The sequence below is a fragment of the Hyaena hyaena genome, unplaced genomic scaffold (assembly GCF_003009895.1).
Source record: "Hyaena hyaena isolate Hyena2069 unplaced genomic scaffold, ASM300989v1 scaffold_638, whole genome shotgun sequence".
In the NCBI taxonomy this organism is placed as follows: domain Eukaryota; kingdom Metazoa; phylum Chordata; class Mammalia; order Carnivora; family Hyaenidae; genus Hyaena; species Hyaena hyaena.
The window spans coordinates 510,190-527,870 of record NW_024081270.1 but is presented as its reverse complement, the minus strand read 5'-3'; the positions used below and the strand labels follow the sequence as shown (position 1 = coordinate 527,870).

The following is a 17,681-nucleotide window of genomic DNA, read 5'->3' as shown; positions in this document are numbered from 1 at the left end:
TGTTGGGGAGTCGGTGGTCCTTCTTCCATTTCATGCGCCGGTTTTGGAACCAGATTTTGATCTGCCTCTCAGAGAGGCACAGCGAGTGGGCGATCTCGATCCTTCTCCTTCGGGTCAGGTAGCGATTGTAATGAAACTCTTTCTCTAATTCCAGGACTTGCTGCCGGGTGTAGGCTGTCCTCGAGCGCTTGGGTTCCCCTCCGTTATAATTGGGGTTCACTGGGGGGGAGGAGGAGGGGCCCGGGTGGGGGGTGCTGGGGAGCCTGGCCGGTGGGGGGGGCGGGTAGGAGGATCCCGGGGACTCCGGCCTGTGGGGGGAGGGGGAAGAGGGGCCGGGGGGGGAGCCCGGCGGCGGGGGGCGCTGGCGTCCCCGCGGTGAGCGTCCGAGGTGGCGGCGCGGGGCGCGGGGCCGTGTCCTGGGGGGCCCCTCGGGCCGCCCGCGTCTCCGGGGGAGTCGGATAATTGTTCTCTTGTTTTGCCCTGTTGCTCGGAGGTGGGGGTTGGAGCTGGGCGCCAGGTTTCTGGCTCTTTCTCCCGCCCGTTCCTGAGAGCGCCGGGCGGCGTCCAGGCTTTCCTGGAAGGCGCTGCGGGGTTCGCGCGGGGGCGGCCGGGCGTGGGCACCCAGGGGGCACGTGGGGCGTGCGGGGGACGGACGCGGGGCTGCGGGGGGCGTGCGGGGGAGGCACGGGGGGGCTGCTGGGGACGCACGGGGGAGGCCCCGGGGGGGCCCTGCGGGTCCGGGGGGCCTCGGCGGGCGGGGACGGGGTCTGCTCCCCTTACCCCCGTGAGATTCCGGGCGCCCGGTGCGGGCGGCGGTGACCAGCCGGAGGCCGGGGACGCGCCGCCGGAGAGGTCGCATTCCGACGGTCTGGGTCCTCCGGTTTGGTCCCGTCTGTCTTTCTCTTTCTTCCTTTGAAAAGAACTTGCTGCAGGCTGAGCTTCAGCCTAGGAACTTGGCCCAAAAGTTAATTGGTTTTCCAAATACAGCGACGTAGTTGATGCGGCAGCTCGAGCGGGAGAGGGGGCCCGGCCTCCGGTCGCCCCGGTTTGCGCTCTCCTGCCTCGCAGCGCGGGGTTCGGGGCCCAGAGAAGCTCCTTGCCTTGCCGGCGCAGCCCCGGCTTGGGCGGGAGCAGCTTCCTTTGGGAGAGGCCGGGCCCAGGGGTGCCCCTGCCCCGAGCCCTGCCGAGGGTGGAGGTGTGCTCCTCGGCCGCGGGTTACTTCCTGTGCTTTGAAAGCGGAGCTCGCGCAAGATGACCTCGTTTTGTGGCATCTGTAAGCCACAAAGAATTGCAACGGAAAAGTTGCAAAAAAATCTTTCAGTAAAATGACTACGAGAATTTCCGTCCGCCAGATTATGGATTAATACTATTCGTAATCTATAGTTCTGTTTGCTTTTGATAAGTTTCTTAGCTAAGTGCTGTGCATCTGTAAGTTTTTTTGTTTCTGCTGGTGATTTCCTAATTCAGGTTTACGCTGGTCAAAAACTCAGCAGTGTAGCCGGTTTTAAGGCATAAATGCCTCAGCTGACTGCTTTCAGTCTCCCCCATGTGAACCTAGGAAGTTCGTACTTTAATAACCAAACCCAAATTCTAATCAGGAATTTAGCTATGCCAGATTATGAGAAGTACGAGTGTGGATGGTAAACACTGCTGTTCATAAACTGCTGGACACACACACATACACACACACACACACACGAGAAGCTGTTTTACAAATGAGACTGAGAGTTGGTCTCTGTCACACTGGCCACTTTGGACTGGAACTCAGATCTTTGGGGTCTGCTTGCAAAGTGTTTTCTGCAATTATCCCATTGTTAAACATGTAAGTGTGTATATTCTTGTTATAGCACGCTGCAACTGTTGACATTTTTATCATCTAGGTACTACTGCGCGGTTTTTTCATTTTATTCAGGTGTCTAGTAAGAACATTTGGAAAATTCTCAGTCTTTCACATGCATTAAAAGTTGTGTAGATTGTGAGGCTTTTATTGATAGCATTTGTCCACAGAGAAAAAATGACAGTTGTCTTTTGTTTAGGGCTTGGTTTAGGAAAAAAATATTGCTTAAAACCCCGTTGAAAAAGAAAAGAAAAAGGACGCATGGTGGTTGTGTTCCTTGGGTTTTGCTCTACCCGGAACATTTAGAACTCAGGAGAGCACCCACGCCGCCTCGGTCCCTTAGAAATTAGTTTTTAAAATTGAGCGTATTTTAGGAATGTTCTATTCATTCCGTACTGTTTCTCTCTAACATCTATAGAAGGCACATCTAATGTATACTAGGTGGAAATTAAGTTAGCTGGGCTGTTAATCAGCAAAGTGACACATGTTTGTAAAAGTGCACATTAAAATCACGTTAACCGTTTGAAAGCACACCACAGTAAACATATTCCTCTGTGTTGAATTTTAAATTTTGCCTTTGCTACTCGGATACTGGGTTGCAATGAAAATCTTGCCAAGGAAATTTAAAGGGACCCTCCCCCCTTTAAAAATAATTTTTTTAGAAATTTTCATTTTAATTTTCCTCGTAGGCCAGTACTGACGCAGGCAGTGCGGGAGCCCTGGCACCCCAGCACGTTCGAGCTCATTCCTCCCCAGCCTCCCTGCAGCTGGGGGCCGTGTCTCCTGGGACACTGACCCCCACCGGCGTGGTCTCCGGCCCCTCGGCTACACCCTCTGCTCAGCACCTGCGGCAGTCTTCTTTTGAGATACCCGACGATGTACCTCTGCCCGCGGGCTGGGAGATGGCCAAGACCTCTTCCGGTCAGAGATACTTCTTAAAGTAAGTGGCAATAATGGAGGGAGGTAGTTTTCTAAGAAAAACGTACTCTGGAAAACACAGTAAGGTGGTATCAGGATATAAAATGTCACTTATTTTTATTTTACTTTATGTCGGGCTTAGTTTTGTATATGTGTGTGTTTCAGTTGGATGTGATCTAATTACCTTCTTGAGCTTGGGTAATATTCTGAAAGGTTGATTGATTCTTGGTTTGGAGCCTTGTAGTAATCTTTTCTTTTATGTCAGTTTGAGTATTCTCATTTTGACTTTGTTCCAAACCTGTTAATGAGCGTGGCTTAAAACTGAAACAATACTCTGAAAATTTTCAAATAGTGAGATTTACAGGCTGGCAGAGTCTAGGGAGATGGAGGGCACGACTTGGCAGTGTCCCCCTCTCATGGTGGACAGGCCTTTGCGAGGCAGATTTTACAGTATTTTAGATGGTGAAACGACAGATCCTTTAGCTGTAGTTTGATGTGATTTATTACTCCCCCTCCCCCCTCCCCCCCAGTAAAGAGAAGTTCAGTTTTTCATGTTTGACACGGTCACTCTGTGGCAAACTTCTTTCAAGCTAGCAGGTCCTCAATACAATCCTTCTCTTGTGAGAAAACAAAAATAAGGCCACTGGGTTATTTATTTTTATGAGCCCTTTGTCTTTAACAAAATGGCAATATTTCATTAAGGCTGAAAAGACCAAAATAGAATTTTAGGGGTACCTGGGTGGCTCAGTCAGTTAAGTGTTCGACTTCGGCTCAGGTCGTGATCTTGCAGTTCGTGGGTTCGAGCCCTGCATTGGGGGCTGTGCTGACAGCTCAGAGCCTGGAGCTGCTTCAGATTCTGTATCTCCCTCTCTCTCTGACCCTCCCCTGCTCACGCCGTTTCTCTCTCTCAGAAATAAACAAAACATTAAAAAAATAAAAAAAAGAATTTTATCCCTTCTCATTTGGAATTTGTAGGTGAGACCTTAGTATTTTTATCTGGCTTATTTTCTCAGTGCTTGTTATAAACTGAGATTTATGTTTTTTAAAAAGTTGCTGATCAGATTGAGATAATGAAGTGAAAAACAATCCAAGTTTTGATCTGTTTTGACAGTCTCCTTCTATGGCAAATGTAACATTTGTTTATTAGATCAGATAATACAATTAGTGATACTATTTTATTGTGTGAGTCTGAGTAAGTATTTTATGTTGTTTGTCTTTCAGGGTGGGGTTGTTGGTAATGTAAGACAGGGTTTTGAGATGGGCTTATTTAGAAAGAAGTTTGATCTTGAAAAGTAGCTACTCTTTTTTGCCCCCTCTCCTGTAACTTTTTTTTTTTTTTTTAATTCGTTTTCTGGTGTCCTGGTATCCATTTGAAAGGGTCAGGTTTCAACCAGAACAATAAAGGGCCTGAGACTGGAAAGCACACGCAAGTCTGGCAAACTCATCTGCATGAGCAAGATCGGCACAGCCGGTGTCCAAAGTAAATGATTGAAAGAGCTGCTGGCTGGGAGGGATGTGTCTTGAAGGGAAAGGAATGGAAACAAACCAGGTTGTTAGGATGAAAAAGAAAAGCTATACTTTTTGAACCTCTCCCTGCTGGGTCACATGCAGACCTGGGCAGATTTTTTTTAAAGCACTTAATAGCCTGCTTGCCTCCTGTCTTTAACTGATGCTGTAGCTAAAGTATAAGGTTAAAGAGCAAGAGTTATGCGACCTTAGTCTTTTGTATCTTGTATTAAATGCTTATAGGTGACATCTGCCTGCATTTTCATTTATTTTGAGCTGAAATACTCATTACATTTATTTAAAAAAGTTTCCAATGTATTTTTCTTTGAGAAGAAGTGTTTCTTTTAATGAAATTGATAAAGATGAGTTGAAGAAGGGTATAGACGAATACACCACTATGCCACGACAGCCTCGATACTCCAGTTGAATGGGTCTGTAGGGAAGGTAAGACAGGCCAAACTAATATGGGAAGTTATGCCTTATGAAAAATGTTTGTAGGAGTGGAGAGAAGCTTACCTGGAAAAGAAAATAAGAGGAGAGAGAAAACAGGATTGTTCCTAACAAGTGGAAAAAAAATTAAGAAAACAAACATGATTGTTACGATTTTTGAGGGACTCTCACAAAGAAGTGAACTTGGATTTATATGATAAGAAACATGAGGATTTTGTACTTCATGGAATAATTCTCTCCCATCAAACCTTTTAGAAATTCAAGGATTTTTCCTGAAAGAATAGGTCTTTGTCAGAAAAAGCAGGCAAATCATGAATTAACTGGTCAGGAATTGTATCGAGGGCCCCTAAGAATTGGTTTGTGGCAGATGGGTACTGTGGGCTTGTAAAATTTTATATTCTTTAAAAGAGTGTCTGCTTTATAACCAGTATGTAATCTGGAGAAGTTATAAAAAGTTAGTTCACATCCAGTTGCTAGCTACTTTCATGATGTCCTGGGTTCAAGGAGTTGCTGAAAACCACTTATTTTGGTGTACTGCACAGGTAAATGAGCTTAATCTGTCCTGTGAGTCAAGGATGATGTTAAATGAAGCTTTTGGAGCCAAGTTGCTGTTGTCCAAGTTCGTCTTTATCCTAGTTTTGATATTTTCAAGTTACAAAGTATGTAACTGATTGAGATTTATACTTGGCACGAAGAACTCTGACTACGAATGTTCCAAACAAGCAAGGTGATGTAATTTGATTGAAAACTTAGAAATGTTGACTTTGGAAACTAATTGTTGCCTTGTGACCATAGATGAATGACTTTTTGAAGTCACTTGGTCTCTAGTCTCAAGGCAGCATAATCACTGAAAGATTGATCACAGGCCGGTGATCATTGTGGGTTAGACACCCCCCACCCCGTTCCAGAGAGGAGTGCAGTGTGGTTGCTCAGGGTGTGGTGTGATTGCGAAGAGGAGGGAAGCTCAGTCTGTATGTTATATATAATATTTGTGCTGCTGAGTTAGTGGTTTTAAAACTAATTTTTTCAACATTGGATATTGGACTTTTATAAGAATTGTTGGTCTGTGTTACTCTGAGAATTACTGCCTTCTTCAGCTGTCTTAGAATTTTCCTACAGGAAATAGTTCTTCAAGTAGGTGGTCAACAACTTCCTACTTCTTTATAAGCTGCTGAATAACTTCCTGAATTAGTATTCTATAACATTTCTGGTTACAAGGAGTGGTTTTACTTCTCAGACTTTATTTTATTGAGCCTGATACCTTGTAATTCTTAATGGTAATAGTTACAAAGAATTTCTTGTATGCAACGTACCATATGGAATTATGATTTAAGAAATATGATACTGTGATCTTAAAAGTTTGCGAATTTGCATTGTTTTAATAATGTTCTACTTTTTAAAGATCATTTTGTTTCATTTATACTATTTGTCATTTTCTGAATAACTGGCTGCAGTACTTTCAGTCCTTGAAAGTTCAGGGTTTCTTGTGGATGTGATTTGATTAAAAGTTATATTACTCTTTTTTTTTTAAAGCATTTACTTATTTATTTTGAGAGAGAGAGAACGTGCAAATGGGGGAGGGGCAGAGAGACGGAGAGACAAATGTCCTAAGCAGGCTCAGAGCCGGACGAGGGCCTTGAACCAAGGAACCCATGAGATCATGACCTGAGCCGAAATCAGAAGTCCAGTACTCAATACACTGAGCCACCCAGGTGCCCCAAAAGTGTCGTTGAGTATCTTCATCCACAGTTTAAGAAAGTATTTTTCCAGAGATCTTTGAACAGCCAATATTCCAAGATTAAATGAGCTTGCCTTGCAGATGGTATTGATCACCATAATTGTTTGTTGCCCCCGCCCTCCCCCCCAGCATATTGTTGCAGGAGTGAATGTTCCACTGCCCTGTTTAAAGCTACCTCAGAAATGTATCAGTTTGGGGCACCTGGGTGGCTCAGTCGGTTCCGGCTTTCGCTCAGGTCATGATCTCGCGGTTCGTGGGTTCGGGCCCCGCATCGGGCTCTATGCTGACTGCCAGCTCAGAGCCTGGACCCTGCTTCAGTCTGCGACTCCCTCTCTCTCTGACCCTCCCCTGCTCACGCTGTCTCTCTCTCTCCTAGAAATAAATAAAAAAAATTTTCAAAAATTATTAAAAAAAGAAACGTATCAAATAAAGGAGATGAATTAAACCATTTCTTGCTATAATTTGACATTTGCTTCTCTGGCAAAGTTACCCGGTAGAAGACTAAAAGCATAATATATATTGCTACCATAATATAGCTGAGATGTTTTTAAAAGGAATAGTTTCATAAAGGATAAGGTTGTTGTGTTTCCTGGTTTCTTGATATGTGTGACCCACATGATTTCCCACTGAAAAATGAAGAGCTTGGAATATTGCTATTAAATGTTGACCGAGCTGCAGAAAGAAAAAAGAAAACCTGAAATTACAATCACAAAGCGTTTTCTCTGTTGGGGGGTGGGGCGGTGTCCACCCATCCGTCCTGCTCCCTGGCGGTGGAGGGGTGGGGGGAGGTGGGGCCCGTGCCCCTGCCCTCTGCTCAGTGGGTGGGCATCCAGGGAAGAAAGGTCGCAAGATTTAGGCGGAAACGCTGGAGACCCCGTTGAGTACAGGGCAGAAGAAAAAGTTTGGAGGTAGCGGATGTGACGGAGTAAATAGAACATGGAGATGAACTTATTTTCTGAGGAAAATAATGAGCGAGTTTTGTGTGAACTAAGAAAGATCAGTAGCAAACCAGCTGTGAAATACAGCAAACTTGCAATTGGCTGCAAGATGGTAGGCTAATTTTCTATAAAAAATAACATTCAAAAAAAATACTCCTCCCCCCAAGTCTCGTATTAATTAACTGTTAAGAAAAAAGGTAGGTAACATTTGAATATTTGAAACTTAAGAAAAAGTGTTTTTGAAATCCTGAGACCAGTCTCCATAAGTAATGTAGGGTAAGACGTGTCACTGGGTACTTGGGAACATAATGTAACCTAAAATAGTGTTGCTAGCAGGAATCTGAATTGCTTTTTACCTTAAAGGGTTTTGAGGAGAGGCAAGTTTTAAGCCTAACCTTTTAATTGTCAAGAACTGAAGTTTAGGCTTATACAAAACAAAGTGAAGTCATCTTAAAAATCTGTTAAGATTATTTACACTTAACTGGCTGCCTTCAGTAATAGCATAATTTAGCCATGCCTTATGCCCCCGAGTTGAACACTGGTTGAGGCGCGCTGGCTAGAGGGAGGCCTGAAGAGCTGTGCGGCTGCGCGGCAGCACACGGCTTCCAGAAGGGGCCCGGATTCTGGGCTGAGCCGCAACTCCAGGCCCCGAAGCCACTTCGCTGCTGTTAGGAAGGAGGATTGTTGCCTGGTCCTGTGGCACCAGGTGTGCCGGGGGGGGGGGGCCGCTTCCGTTTGCAGAGGACTTGACCCCTTCTGAAAGCAGACTAAGAAGTTTGGCCTGAATCACAATGGTCCTTTGGCTTCTTTAATATTTTAGACAAGAAAAAGTCAGTAGCTTAGTCCTCATTTGGCTCTTAGCATGAGAAGAAGCATAACCTTTCATACATCAGTTGGTGAGATGTTTTCCTGAATAATATGGAAAGTTTAAAATAATGCAAATCGGGATGTCTGTGAAAACACGGACAGTTTGGCCTTTGCCTGTGGTGGCAGCCAGCGCGTCCCCCCTGCACGGGGCCTGTATCACCGCACTTAGCAAGTTCTTCGCTGCGGCCGCATCCTCATTCGGGACCACTGAGGGTGCGTTTTGTTAAAGCCTCTGGCTTTCCTCGTGCAGTTGCTTGCTTAACCTACACTGAGGAGGGTTTCTGTTTGTTTTTAAGGTAAAGTCTGTATTTGATCAATAAGTACTCTAAGAGAGATGTGCTTTTTGACATAGACCATTAGGTTTGGGGTTCGGAGTAAAGATGGCTTTCTTCACTCAGAGTGCTCCCACGGACTCTTAGAGAACCGAGTGTGGACCACAAAGTTGTTTGGAATGTACCTTGTCACATGTGCTGAAGTGCCTGTGATGGGGGGGTGCTCCTGGGGATGAGCTCAACTAAACCCTGCTACCCAGGAGGGAGGGACTTGGGGAGGGCCCTCCCTCTCCCAGCACGACTGTGGGGTTTCCTTTTATATTTATAAAACTGTTTTCCTCGCATCTGATTTTGTGGATTTTTAGTAAGGTATTTTTTGTTGTTGTTGTTTTCAAAGTAACGCATGTTCATTAGAATTGGAAAATTCAGGGGCGCCTGGGTGGCTTAGTCGGTTAAGCGTCCCGACTTTCGCTTAGGTCATGATCTCACGGTTCGTGGGTTCGAGCCCCGTGTCGGGCTCTGTGCTGACAGCCAGCTCGGAGCCTGGAGCCTGTTTCAGTCTGTGACTCCCTCTCTCTCTGACCCTCCCCTGCTCACGCGGTCTCTCTCTCTCTCTCCTAGAAATAAATAAAAAAAAATATTAAAAAATTGGAAAATTCAGGAAAGGAGAAAGTAGGGGCAGAAACTCCTAGATTCTGCTAAGGAGAGAGACTTGAAGAATCTCATTTTCATAGCCTCATATATAAATACATATTTTGATATTTAATTTTTATTTAATTTAATATATTTTTTTAATGTTTTATTTATTTCTGAGAGAGAGAGAGAGACAGCGTGAGCAGGGGAGGGTCAGAGAGAGAGGGAGTCACAGAATCTGAAACAGGCTCCAGGCTCTGAGCTGTCAGCACAGACGCCGACGCGGGGCTTGAACCCATGAACTGTGAGATCATGACCTGAGCCGAAGTCGGAGGCTCAACTGACTGAGCCACCCAGGTGCCCCTGATATTTAATTTTTAGTGGAGTAACATATACATAGAATTAGAAAAATCTCTTAGTATTGTAAGGTTTATAAAGAAAAGAAGCCATTTCTGGCCCATTCTTCTTCTTCTTCTTCTTTTTTAAAGTATTTATTTTTGACAGAGACAGCTCAAGTGGGGAAGGGGCAGAGAGAAAGAAGGAGAGAGAGAATCCCAAGCAGGCTCCACACGGTTAGCTCAGAACCTAACATGGGGCACACACCCACAAACCATGAGATCATGACCTAAGCTGAAATCAAGAGTTGGACGCTCAACCGACTTAGCCTCACAGGCGCCTCGGCCCACTTTTCTTTATCCCTGGCTTGCATTCTCCAGGGGCAAACACTTGGAGCTCCTTGGAGATCTCACCCCTCCTCACATACATAAGAAAATTTCTTACTTAAAACATGTGCTGCACTGCTGTTGTTAAATTTTCTGCATTCCCTAAAATTCTTTCCTTAATCCTTCTAGTATTTGTGTAACTTTTTTCTTTTTCTTAAAAAATAGTTTTTTAAAAATATTTGCTTATTTTTGAGAGAGGGAGACAGAGAATCCGAAGCAGGCTCCAGGCTCTGAGCTGTCAGCACAGACCCCGACACAGGGTCACACTCAAACACCACGAGATCATGAGCAGAACCAAAGTCAGATACCCAGCCGTCTTAGCCACCCAGGTGCCCCTGTGTAACTTTTTCCTTAAGACCCTTTAGGGCTGTGTGTGAGTTTCTAAATATCTTTGATATTTTCTTGGAATTGTTAATTGCCTGGTTTTTTCCTCAGTATTTCTGTTGGTGTTTTGCCCCCTTGGAAACAGCCCTGAGTCCTGTGTGCCCCTGCCCTGGCTGCTCCACGCTGTCCTGAGGCCCCCACGTTGCACTTCATGGTTGGATTCTCTCTTTCCGGCTTTCCTTAGTTTGCTCACTCCTAGAACTGGCTCGTCCCTTAGGAGTTGCCTGAGAAAAGAGGTGCATGGTAGATAACTGCACTGAGATTCTTTATGTCTAAAAATGTTTCCGTCGACATTTGATGAGCAGTTAGGTTGTAGGGAAGATATTTTCTCTCAGAGTTTTGAAGGCCGTGCTCCATTTGATTTTTAGCTGCTGGTTTCTTACTGAGCAGTTGAATCCATCTTGGCTCCTTTGGGGATTTCAATGGTGGTTTTTGGTTTGTTTTGTTTTAATTTTAGAGAGAGAGAGAATGAGAGCTGGGGGTGGGGGCGGGGAGGAGAGAGAGAGAATGGAGAATCTTAACCATGCTCAGTGCAGAGCCCAATGCAGGGATTTTAGTATTTTTATCTTTATCTTTGGGTGGGGGAATCTTAAATTTCAAGATATGCCTTGGTATGTACTTTTTTATATTCACCATAAAGAGTTCATGGCTTGGAAAGTCAGTCTCCAGTGTGAACGCGCCCCTGAAAGACGTATGGTGAATTGTCCGAACTGCCCTCTGGTCCTGGGAAAACTTTCTTTTGTTAGTTCTTGGATAACTTCTTCCACTCAGTCTGTTTTCTTTTTTTGGAATTCCTGCTAATCAAAATAACTCTTTAATTGTCTTGTCTTTAATTGTCTTGTCTGTCTTGTTACAAGCCTCTGGAGGATTCCTTTTGTTTACTTTTAATTTTTTAATCACTGTTTTGTCTTTTCCCAAAAAGCTGTTTATCATTCCTAATTTCCAGGGATTCTTTCTTGGCGCTCATTGTTCCTTTGTTGTAAGGACATAGCTCTCTCTGAGGATTTTATGGTGGGTGTGGTTTTTCTTTCTTTCTTTCTTTTTCCTTTTTTTTTTTTTTGTCTTTGTCAGAATGGTTGGATTTTTTTTTTTAAATTTTCGTTGCTGCATTTATTCCTTAAGCGGGCTTCACTGTAGAGTGAGAGAGCTGGACCAGCCGGGCCTGCCTGTCAGGACCTAGTTAGGTTCTCACATGGTGGCCGGTTTCTCCAGATGAACACCTACCAGCCCCTCCCCTGCATACAGGTGACGCATGTGCCACGCCGGGCCACCACAGCCGCCACCAGTGTTGGAGGGCAGGGTGGCTTGGGGCTCATGGGGCTTCCTCACCTCCTGGCTGGGCTGCTGAAAAGTTTGATGTGGCAGCGCTTGGGTGACTCATTTGGTTAAGTGTCAGACTCTTGATTTCGGCTCAGGTTGTAATCTCATGGTTCATGGAGTTGAGCCCCGTGTCAGGCTCTGTGCTGACAGTGCGGAGCCTGCTTGGGATTCTCTCTCCCTATCTCTGCCCCTCTGCGATTCATGCTTGCACATGCACTCTAAAAGAAAAAATAATAAAAAATAGAAAGTTGTATGTAAAGTGAATTTTTGTAATCCAGTTTGTAATTATTAAGTCAACTCTGTAAAGGTGCCAGATTTCTAAGCCCAGACCAGTCAGTTTCATATGATTTGACCTCAATATTGCAGGATCACTTTTTAATGAATAGTTAAATGCTTTTACTAGGCAAGTGATCACTTAAGTTTGTCTCCCTTAATGATGGTTTTGCTAGTTTATGTCTTAGCGTGTTAGATTTTCCTCAAGGCGAAACTGTATACTTTGACAGCAGAGTTGGCGTTGGGCATTGTGTGAATTTTGTTCAGGGGCTTGGATTCTGAAATAGTGTGTGGGGACAGAGACACTGTGACAGTGGGGACGCGCCTGGTTTGCCGCAGTGTAGACGGTGAGAAGACGAAGGGACTATTTGTATCTAAATTGATGAGACGTTCTCGGGGTACTTCTGTGGCTTAACCCCAGACGTATGTAACTTGGCTTTGAGGAAGTTGGGGTGTTTGCTTTGCCTAAGTGCTCATTCTTCAGTAGGCCATTGTACATGTCCTTGAACAACATGCAATACTTCCTATCTGTGACACAGTCGTGGGGATGTGAGTAGTTACAGTTTCATGAAAACCCAGGTTTGGTTTTAAATGGATTCGCCCACAGTAGTATCTGAGGTGTTGGTGGCATTTCAGCAGCCTCTGTCTTGATTACATATAGAAGTCTTCAGTGGAAAAAGAGAAAGCAAACTTTTTTAAAAAACCACATAAAATCTTCTTTTTTTGAAGTGTGTGTTTATCTTCAGAGAGCAGCACATGTGCACAAGTGGGAAGGGACAGAGAGAGAGAGAGGGCGACACAGAATCCAAAACAGTCTCTGCACTGTTAGCACAGAGCCCACTGCGGGGCTCAAACCCACAAACTGTGAGGGCATGCCTTGAGCCGAAGTTGGACAGTCAGCTGACTGTGCCACCCAGGTGTCCCTTTTAAAATTTTAGTTATTTTTAATAAAACTACAGAAAATCATAAATGACCAGTGCAAAAGCAGACCAGAGCCCTCTAGACACCAGAGAAGAGTGTTGTATGATACCAAAATAGTGGGCAGTTCTGGGTAGAAAAGGTAGTAAGATGTTGAATAGTACAGAAGAACGGAACAGAATCATTACATATTAGTTAAATATGTAGACTGAGGAAGTGTATGAAAAACAGCCACATGCTAAGGTGAGAAATGTGCTAGATAATGGAGATGTCTAATAACTGCCAGAAAGGAATGCTTAGCAGTGGTGGGGGTTACAGATGAAGTTTACTGAACTCCCCTGCACGACTTTTTTTTACAGTTAAAAAAAAACAACCTCTGGGGAAGAGTTGGCCAAAATACAGATGTTTCTGTTTTTCCTCTACACATGTTCAGGCTGATACAGGTTATGTTTCCGAAATCGTGCAGTTTGAATGGGCTCCAGATGATGTAACAAGATCGCTTTTAACCCCTCCCAGCTAGAGGGTGTGCAGATGTTCCTGTTAGGACTGGTTCAGATCTCTTCCTATGGGGGACAAAATAAACACTGTTACTAGACAGTAATGTGTAAAATTAACAGCAGCGTCCTCTGTGTATGAAGACAGAGCACCACCTTTGCGTACAGAAACCGTATGAAGTTTCCAGTTAGTGTTCATCATGCTGTAGGTAGGAATTTGCACAGCTTAGTCTCTCAGTGGCCTGACTGCCTCCACTTCCTCAAACTGAGTTTTCCCAGAAAAGACCCACTTGGTTCTGGATGGTGTGTGTTAGGGCGCGTGCATTCACGTAGGTAATAGTTTTCTTTCTCCTGCTATTCTTAGTTATTTTCTTTGAGTTCACTTTATGTGCTCAGAAGTCTCTTGATTTCATAAACACCTGCCTAGTGGTTTTTGTAGCAGGCATCGTTTTTGAGGTTGGGACTCTGGGTTGGGATAGGGTGGGTCTCAAGTCTCCCCTTTCTTGAAAGTGATCCTGTTTGCCCTTTCATTGCTAACTGTCTCCCTGGAGACCCCGCTGAGGCTAACTAGTAGGCTCACTGAGGGTCGACCTTGCCTCTTTGTTCAGCAGTCAGATCTAGCTCTTGATGTATTTGCTGACAGGTGACATCACTTAGATTGCACATGGACTTCAGAGTCTGTGCCCCTGCATAATTACTGTTGATTTTTCAACTCCATCCTACGAAGATGCCAGAGCATTTGCTTTCTGTATTCTGAAGTTAATTTTGTAAGTTTTAGGTTGTTCTTAAACTCAAATAACTAGGACTCCTAAAAAAAAAAAAAAAAAGCTCTGTATGTTTTCTGGATATGAGTGAATAATCTACTTCAGGTTGTTTTAAGTTTGTTCCATGGGCAATGAATATTTGACTGCTTTAGAATTCAAGGAAGAGGAAATGAAATTGTGTTGTTGCACAAGGGACCTGCAGGGAGAAGACTACTTTGGGGGCCCAGGAGGAGGTGACAGGCGGCGAGGCCCTGAAGAGGCGCTCCCGCTGCGCTCATGCAGTTCGTGTTTTCAGCTCCTGGCGTGTGCTTGGCGGTGCCCACCCGGAGCTGCACACGGGATTTCTGGGAGCAGCTGAAGGGTTTGCCCTTCTCTTCAATGACATTTGCATCTTTCAAAGACCCCTCCTGGGGCATTTGGGGCGCTCGTTCAGTTAAGTGAGCATCTCATTTCTGCTCAGGTCATGGTCTCACAGATCTTGGGTTTGAGCCCCGCGTCCGGCTCTGTGCTGACAGCTTGGAGCCTGGAGCTGCTTCGGATTCTGTGTCTCCCTCTTTGTCTGCCCCTCCCTCTCTCTCTCTCTCTGTCTCAAAAATAAACATTAAAAAAAAAAAAAACCACTCCCTTCCCCCCTCATCAAGATGAACCTGTTTATGTTGGTTAAATCTGTACTCCTACTTTGGGCATTAAAAAAACAAAAACAGTTCCAATATCCTAACACTTGAAAAACCATTAAATGGCTTGGTTTCAGGGGCACCTGTGTGGCTCAGTCAATTAAGCGTCCGACTTCAGCTCAGGTCATGATCTCCTGGCTCATGAGTTCGAGCCCCATGTCAGGCTCTGTGCTGACAGCTCAGAGCCTGGAGCCTGCTTCAGATTCTCTTTCTTCCTCTCTCTCTGCCCCTCCCCTGCTCATGTTCTCTCCTTCAAAATAAATAAATATTGGGGCGCCTGGGTGGCTTAAGCGTCCGACTTTCGCTCAGGTCATGATCTCGCGGTTCGTGGGTTCGAGCCCCGCGTCGGGCTCTGTGCTGACTGCCAGCTCAGAGCCTGGAGACTGTTTTCAGAGTCTGTGACTCCCTCTCTCTCTGACCCTCCCCTGCTCATGCTCGCTCGCTCGCTCTCTCTCTCTCTCTCTCTCCTAGAAATAAATAAAACATTAAAAAAATTAAAAAAAACAAACAAAATAAATAAATATTAAAAAAAGTTTTTTAAAAGTGGTTTGAATTTATTCACTATTTGAACAAAAAAAATGCTTTAAAAGTGAGAATTCCCCATTATGTGAACATTTTGTAGTACAGTTCTATCTTGTGTGCATTTTGAAACTTCATTTTGATGTTGCAGTCTATTTTAAGATTATTTTTATTTTTTTGACACTATTTGTGAGAAAATGCTAATTGAACGAGTTTTTATTTTTCTCAAATTGTTTAAATTTAGCTTCCTGTTAAATTGTTTACCCAGTAAACTGTATTAGCATTGTGCAAAGTGAATACAAACCTTTTTCATACATTATTTTATATGCAGCACTAAAAGAATTAATAGTAAAGTATGATGTAAGAAATTATAATTTTTTACTTTTTATTTACTTTAAAACATTTTTTTTAATTTAAATTTTTTTGATGTTTTATTTATTTCTGACAGAGACAGTGTGAACAGGGGAGGGTCAGAGAGAGGGAGACACAGAATCCGAAACAGTCTCCAGGCTCTGAGCTGGCTGTCAGCACAGAGCCCAACGTGGGGGCTTGAACCCATGAACTGTGAGATCTTGACCTGAGCCGAAGTCGGACGCTTAACAGACTGAGCCACACAGGCGCCCCTACTTTTTTTTTTTAATTTAAGTAATCTTTACACCCCATCTGGAGCTCGAACTCGGTCCCTGAGATGAAGAATTGCATGTTCTTCTGACTGAGCCAGCCAGGTGCCCCCAATTTTTTTTTACTTTATAAAGTTGCATAGGGAAGCTGCTGATAAGTCAGACATTTGCTTTCAGAAATTTAAAGAATTAAAACAATTTTTTTAAGTTTATTTATTTTGAGAAAGAGCGGGGGGGGGGGGGCAGAGAGATAGAGAATCCCAAGGGCTCCAGGCTGTCAGCACAGAGCCCAGTGTGGGGCTCAAACTCATGAAATCGTGAGCTCATGACTTGCATGAGCTGGAGCTCAAGAGTTGGATGCTCACCCACTGCTACCCAGGTGCCTCAAGAATTTTTTAAATTAAACTTTAGAATTCATTTTAGACCAGAATTAGATGGTTTCATCTATTTTATGTTACCAACCAAATAAACATTTGAGTGCTTCTTTACCAGCTTTATTAAAATAAATTATAAAAACAAATCTAATATTCTGCCTATCATCATTTTAAGTTACTGTGAAAGCTAAGTTTTGTTTTTTAAAACTCTACGGTTTTATTTATTTTTTTTAAAACGTCCATGTACTTCGAGAGGGGGAGAGAAAGCGTGCACAAGCTGGGGAGGGGCAGAGAGGATCCCAGAAGGCTGCGCTGACACGCGGGCCTCGAACCCACCAACCTGGGGGGGATCATGGCCGGAGCCACAGCCGAAGCTCAGGCGGCTGCACCGCAGGGGCTTCACCTTGTTAGCTGCAGTTCTGCCCCAAACCAGCGCCCACCACCCTTCAAGTGGAAAGAGCTGGAATGGGGCGGGCGGTGCGGCTCCCTGACTGTGCCCCATGGAGGCCGCCACTCGCAGTGTGACACGCTGTGACACGCGGGGCCAGGCTGCTGGGGTGAAAGAGGGAGCGGTCGTCCAGGGTTTTGCACCGCCGCGGAGGCTGTGAGGTCCAGGACCCAGGGGGCAGCACGGTGGGCTTCCTGCTGAGGTGTGTGTGCTTGGCCGGACTCCCGTGCCCTCCTGTGGGCGCAGAGCTCTCCATCCGGGTTGGTGGGACCCTCCCCCCCACCCCCCACCTCGAGGCGAAAGTGGCCGCTGCCATAGTGCAGCCCTGCTGCCCGCTGTCATCTAAGCTTAGAACAGAACAAGGTCAGCTGGAGCCGGGGTGTGGGAGGGGACCGCTGCGGGGGAGGCGCTGCGGCGCATCGGCCCCGGAGCTTTGTCTACCGCATGTGATCGGCCGTTTTAAAAAACGATCTTCAGGATGGGTGAATGATCATCTGAGGCCCAAAAAACAAACAGGGTGGAACATAATTTCACTGGACAACAGTTTATACTGTTAAATAAAATCTCATTTTTTGTGAATAATAGAAAGTGATAGTTGTTTCCTTTTGGGATATGTCAGATCAGCAATTATTCCGAAACCATCCAGTGGGTTAGAACATGGGCTTTTTGGTTCTACTTCAGGATTTGTGTTCAAGACTGTGAATTCCGATTTAAGTCTAGTATTTCTCACTCTCTAAAACTTGCCTCTTGTATTTTATCAAAAAGCTGTCTCATTTCTTAGTTACGGTGCGAACCGACACGGAGAACTGCCCCAGAGGAAGTGCAGCCAGGACTTCAGGGCGCCGTAAATCCGGTTAGGTTACACTGCTGCTTCCTTTCCCTACCCGAATGTGGTCTTTATCATGATTGCTGATAGATCCGACTTTAGTAATAGGCTGTTCGTTGAATTTTTGTTAATTTACAGACTGGTGAGGTGTCTGAACCATCAAGTTACACGTGTGTATGTGTGTAA

At 44.8% G+C, this 17,681-nt stretch overlaps 1 protein-coding gene across 7 annotated transcripts in view; it reads left to right on the top strand.

Annotated features, from left to right (window-relative positions):
• YAP1 (Yes1 associated transcriptional regulator) overlaps positions 1-17,681 on the top strand; it is a 116,875-nt gene that overhangs the window by 1,257 nt on the left and 97,937 nt on the right. For all 7 annotated transcript variants that reach the window (XR_005525354.1, XM_039216539.1, XM_039216540.1 and 4 more), the window contains exon 2: positions 2,527-2,777. Coding sequence is in view for 6 of the 7 variants with exons in the window: in XM_039216539.1 (XP_039072470.1) it covers positions 2,527-2,777 (251 nt within the window). In the remaining variant the exon portion in view is untranslated. The remainder of the gene's footprint in view (positions 1-2,526; positions 2,778-17,681) is intronic.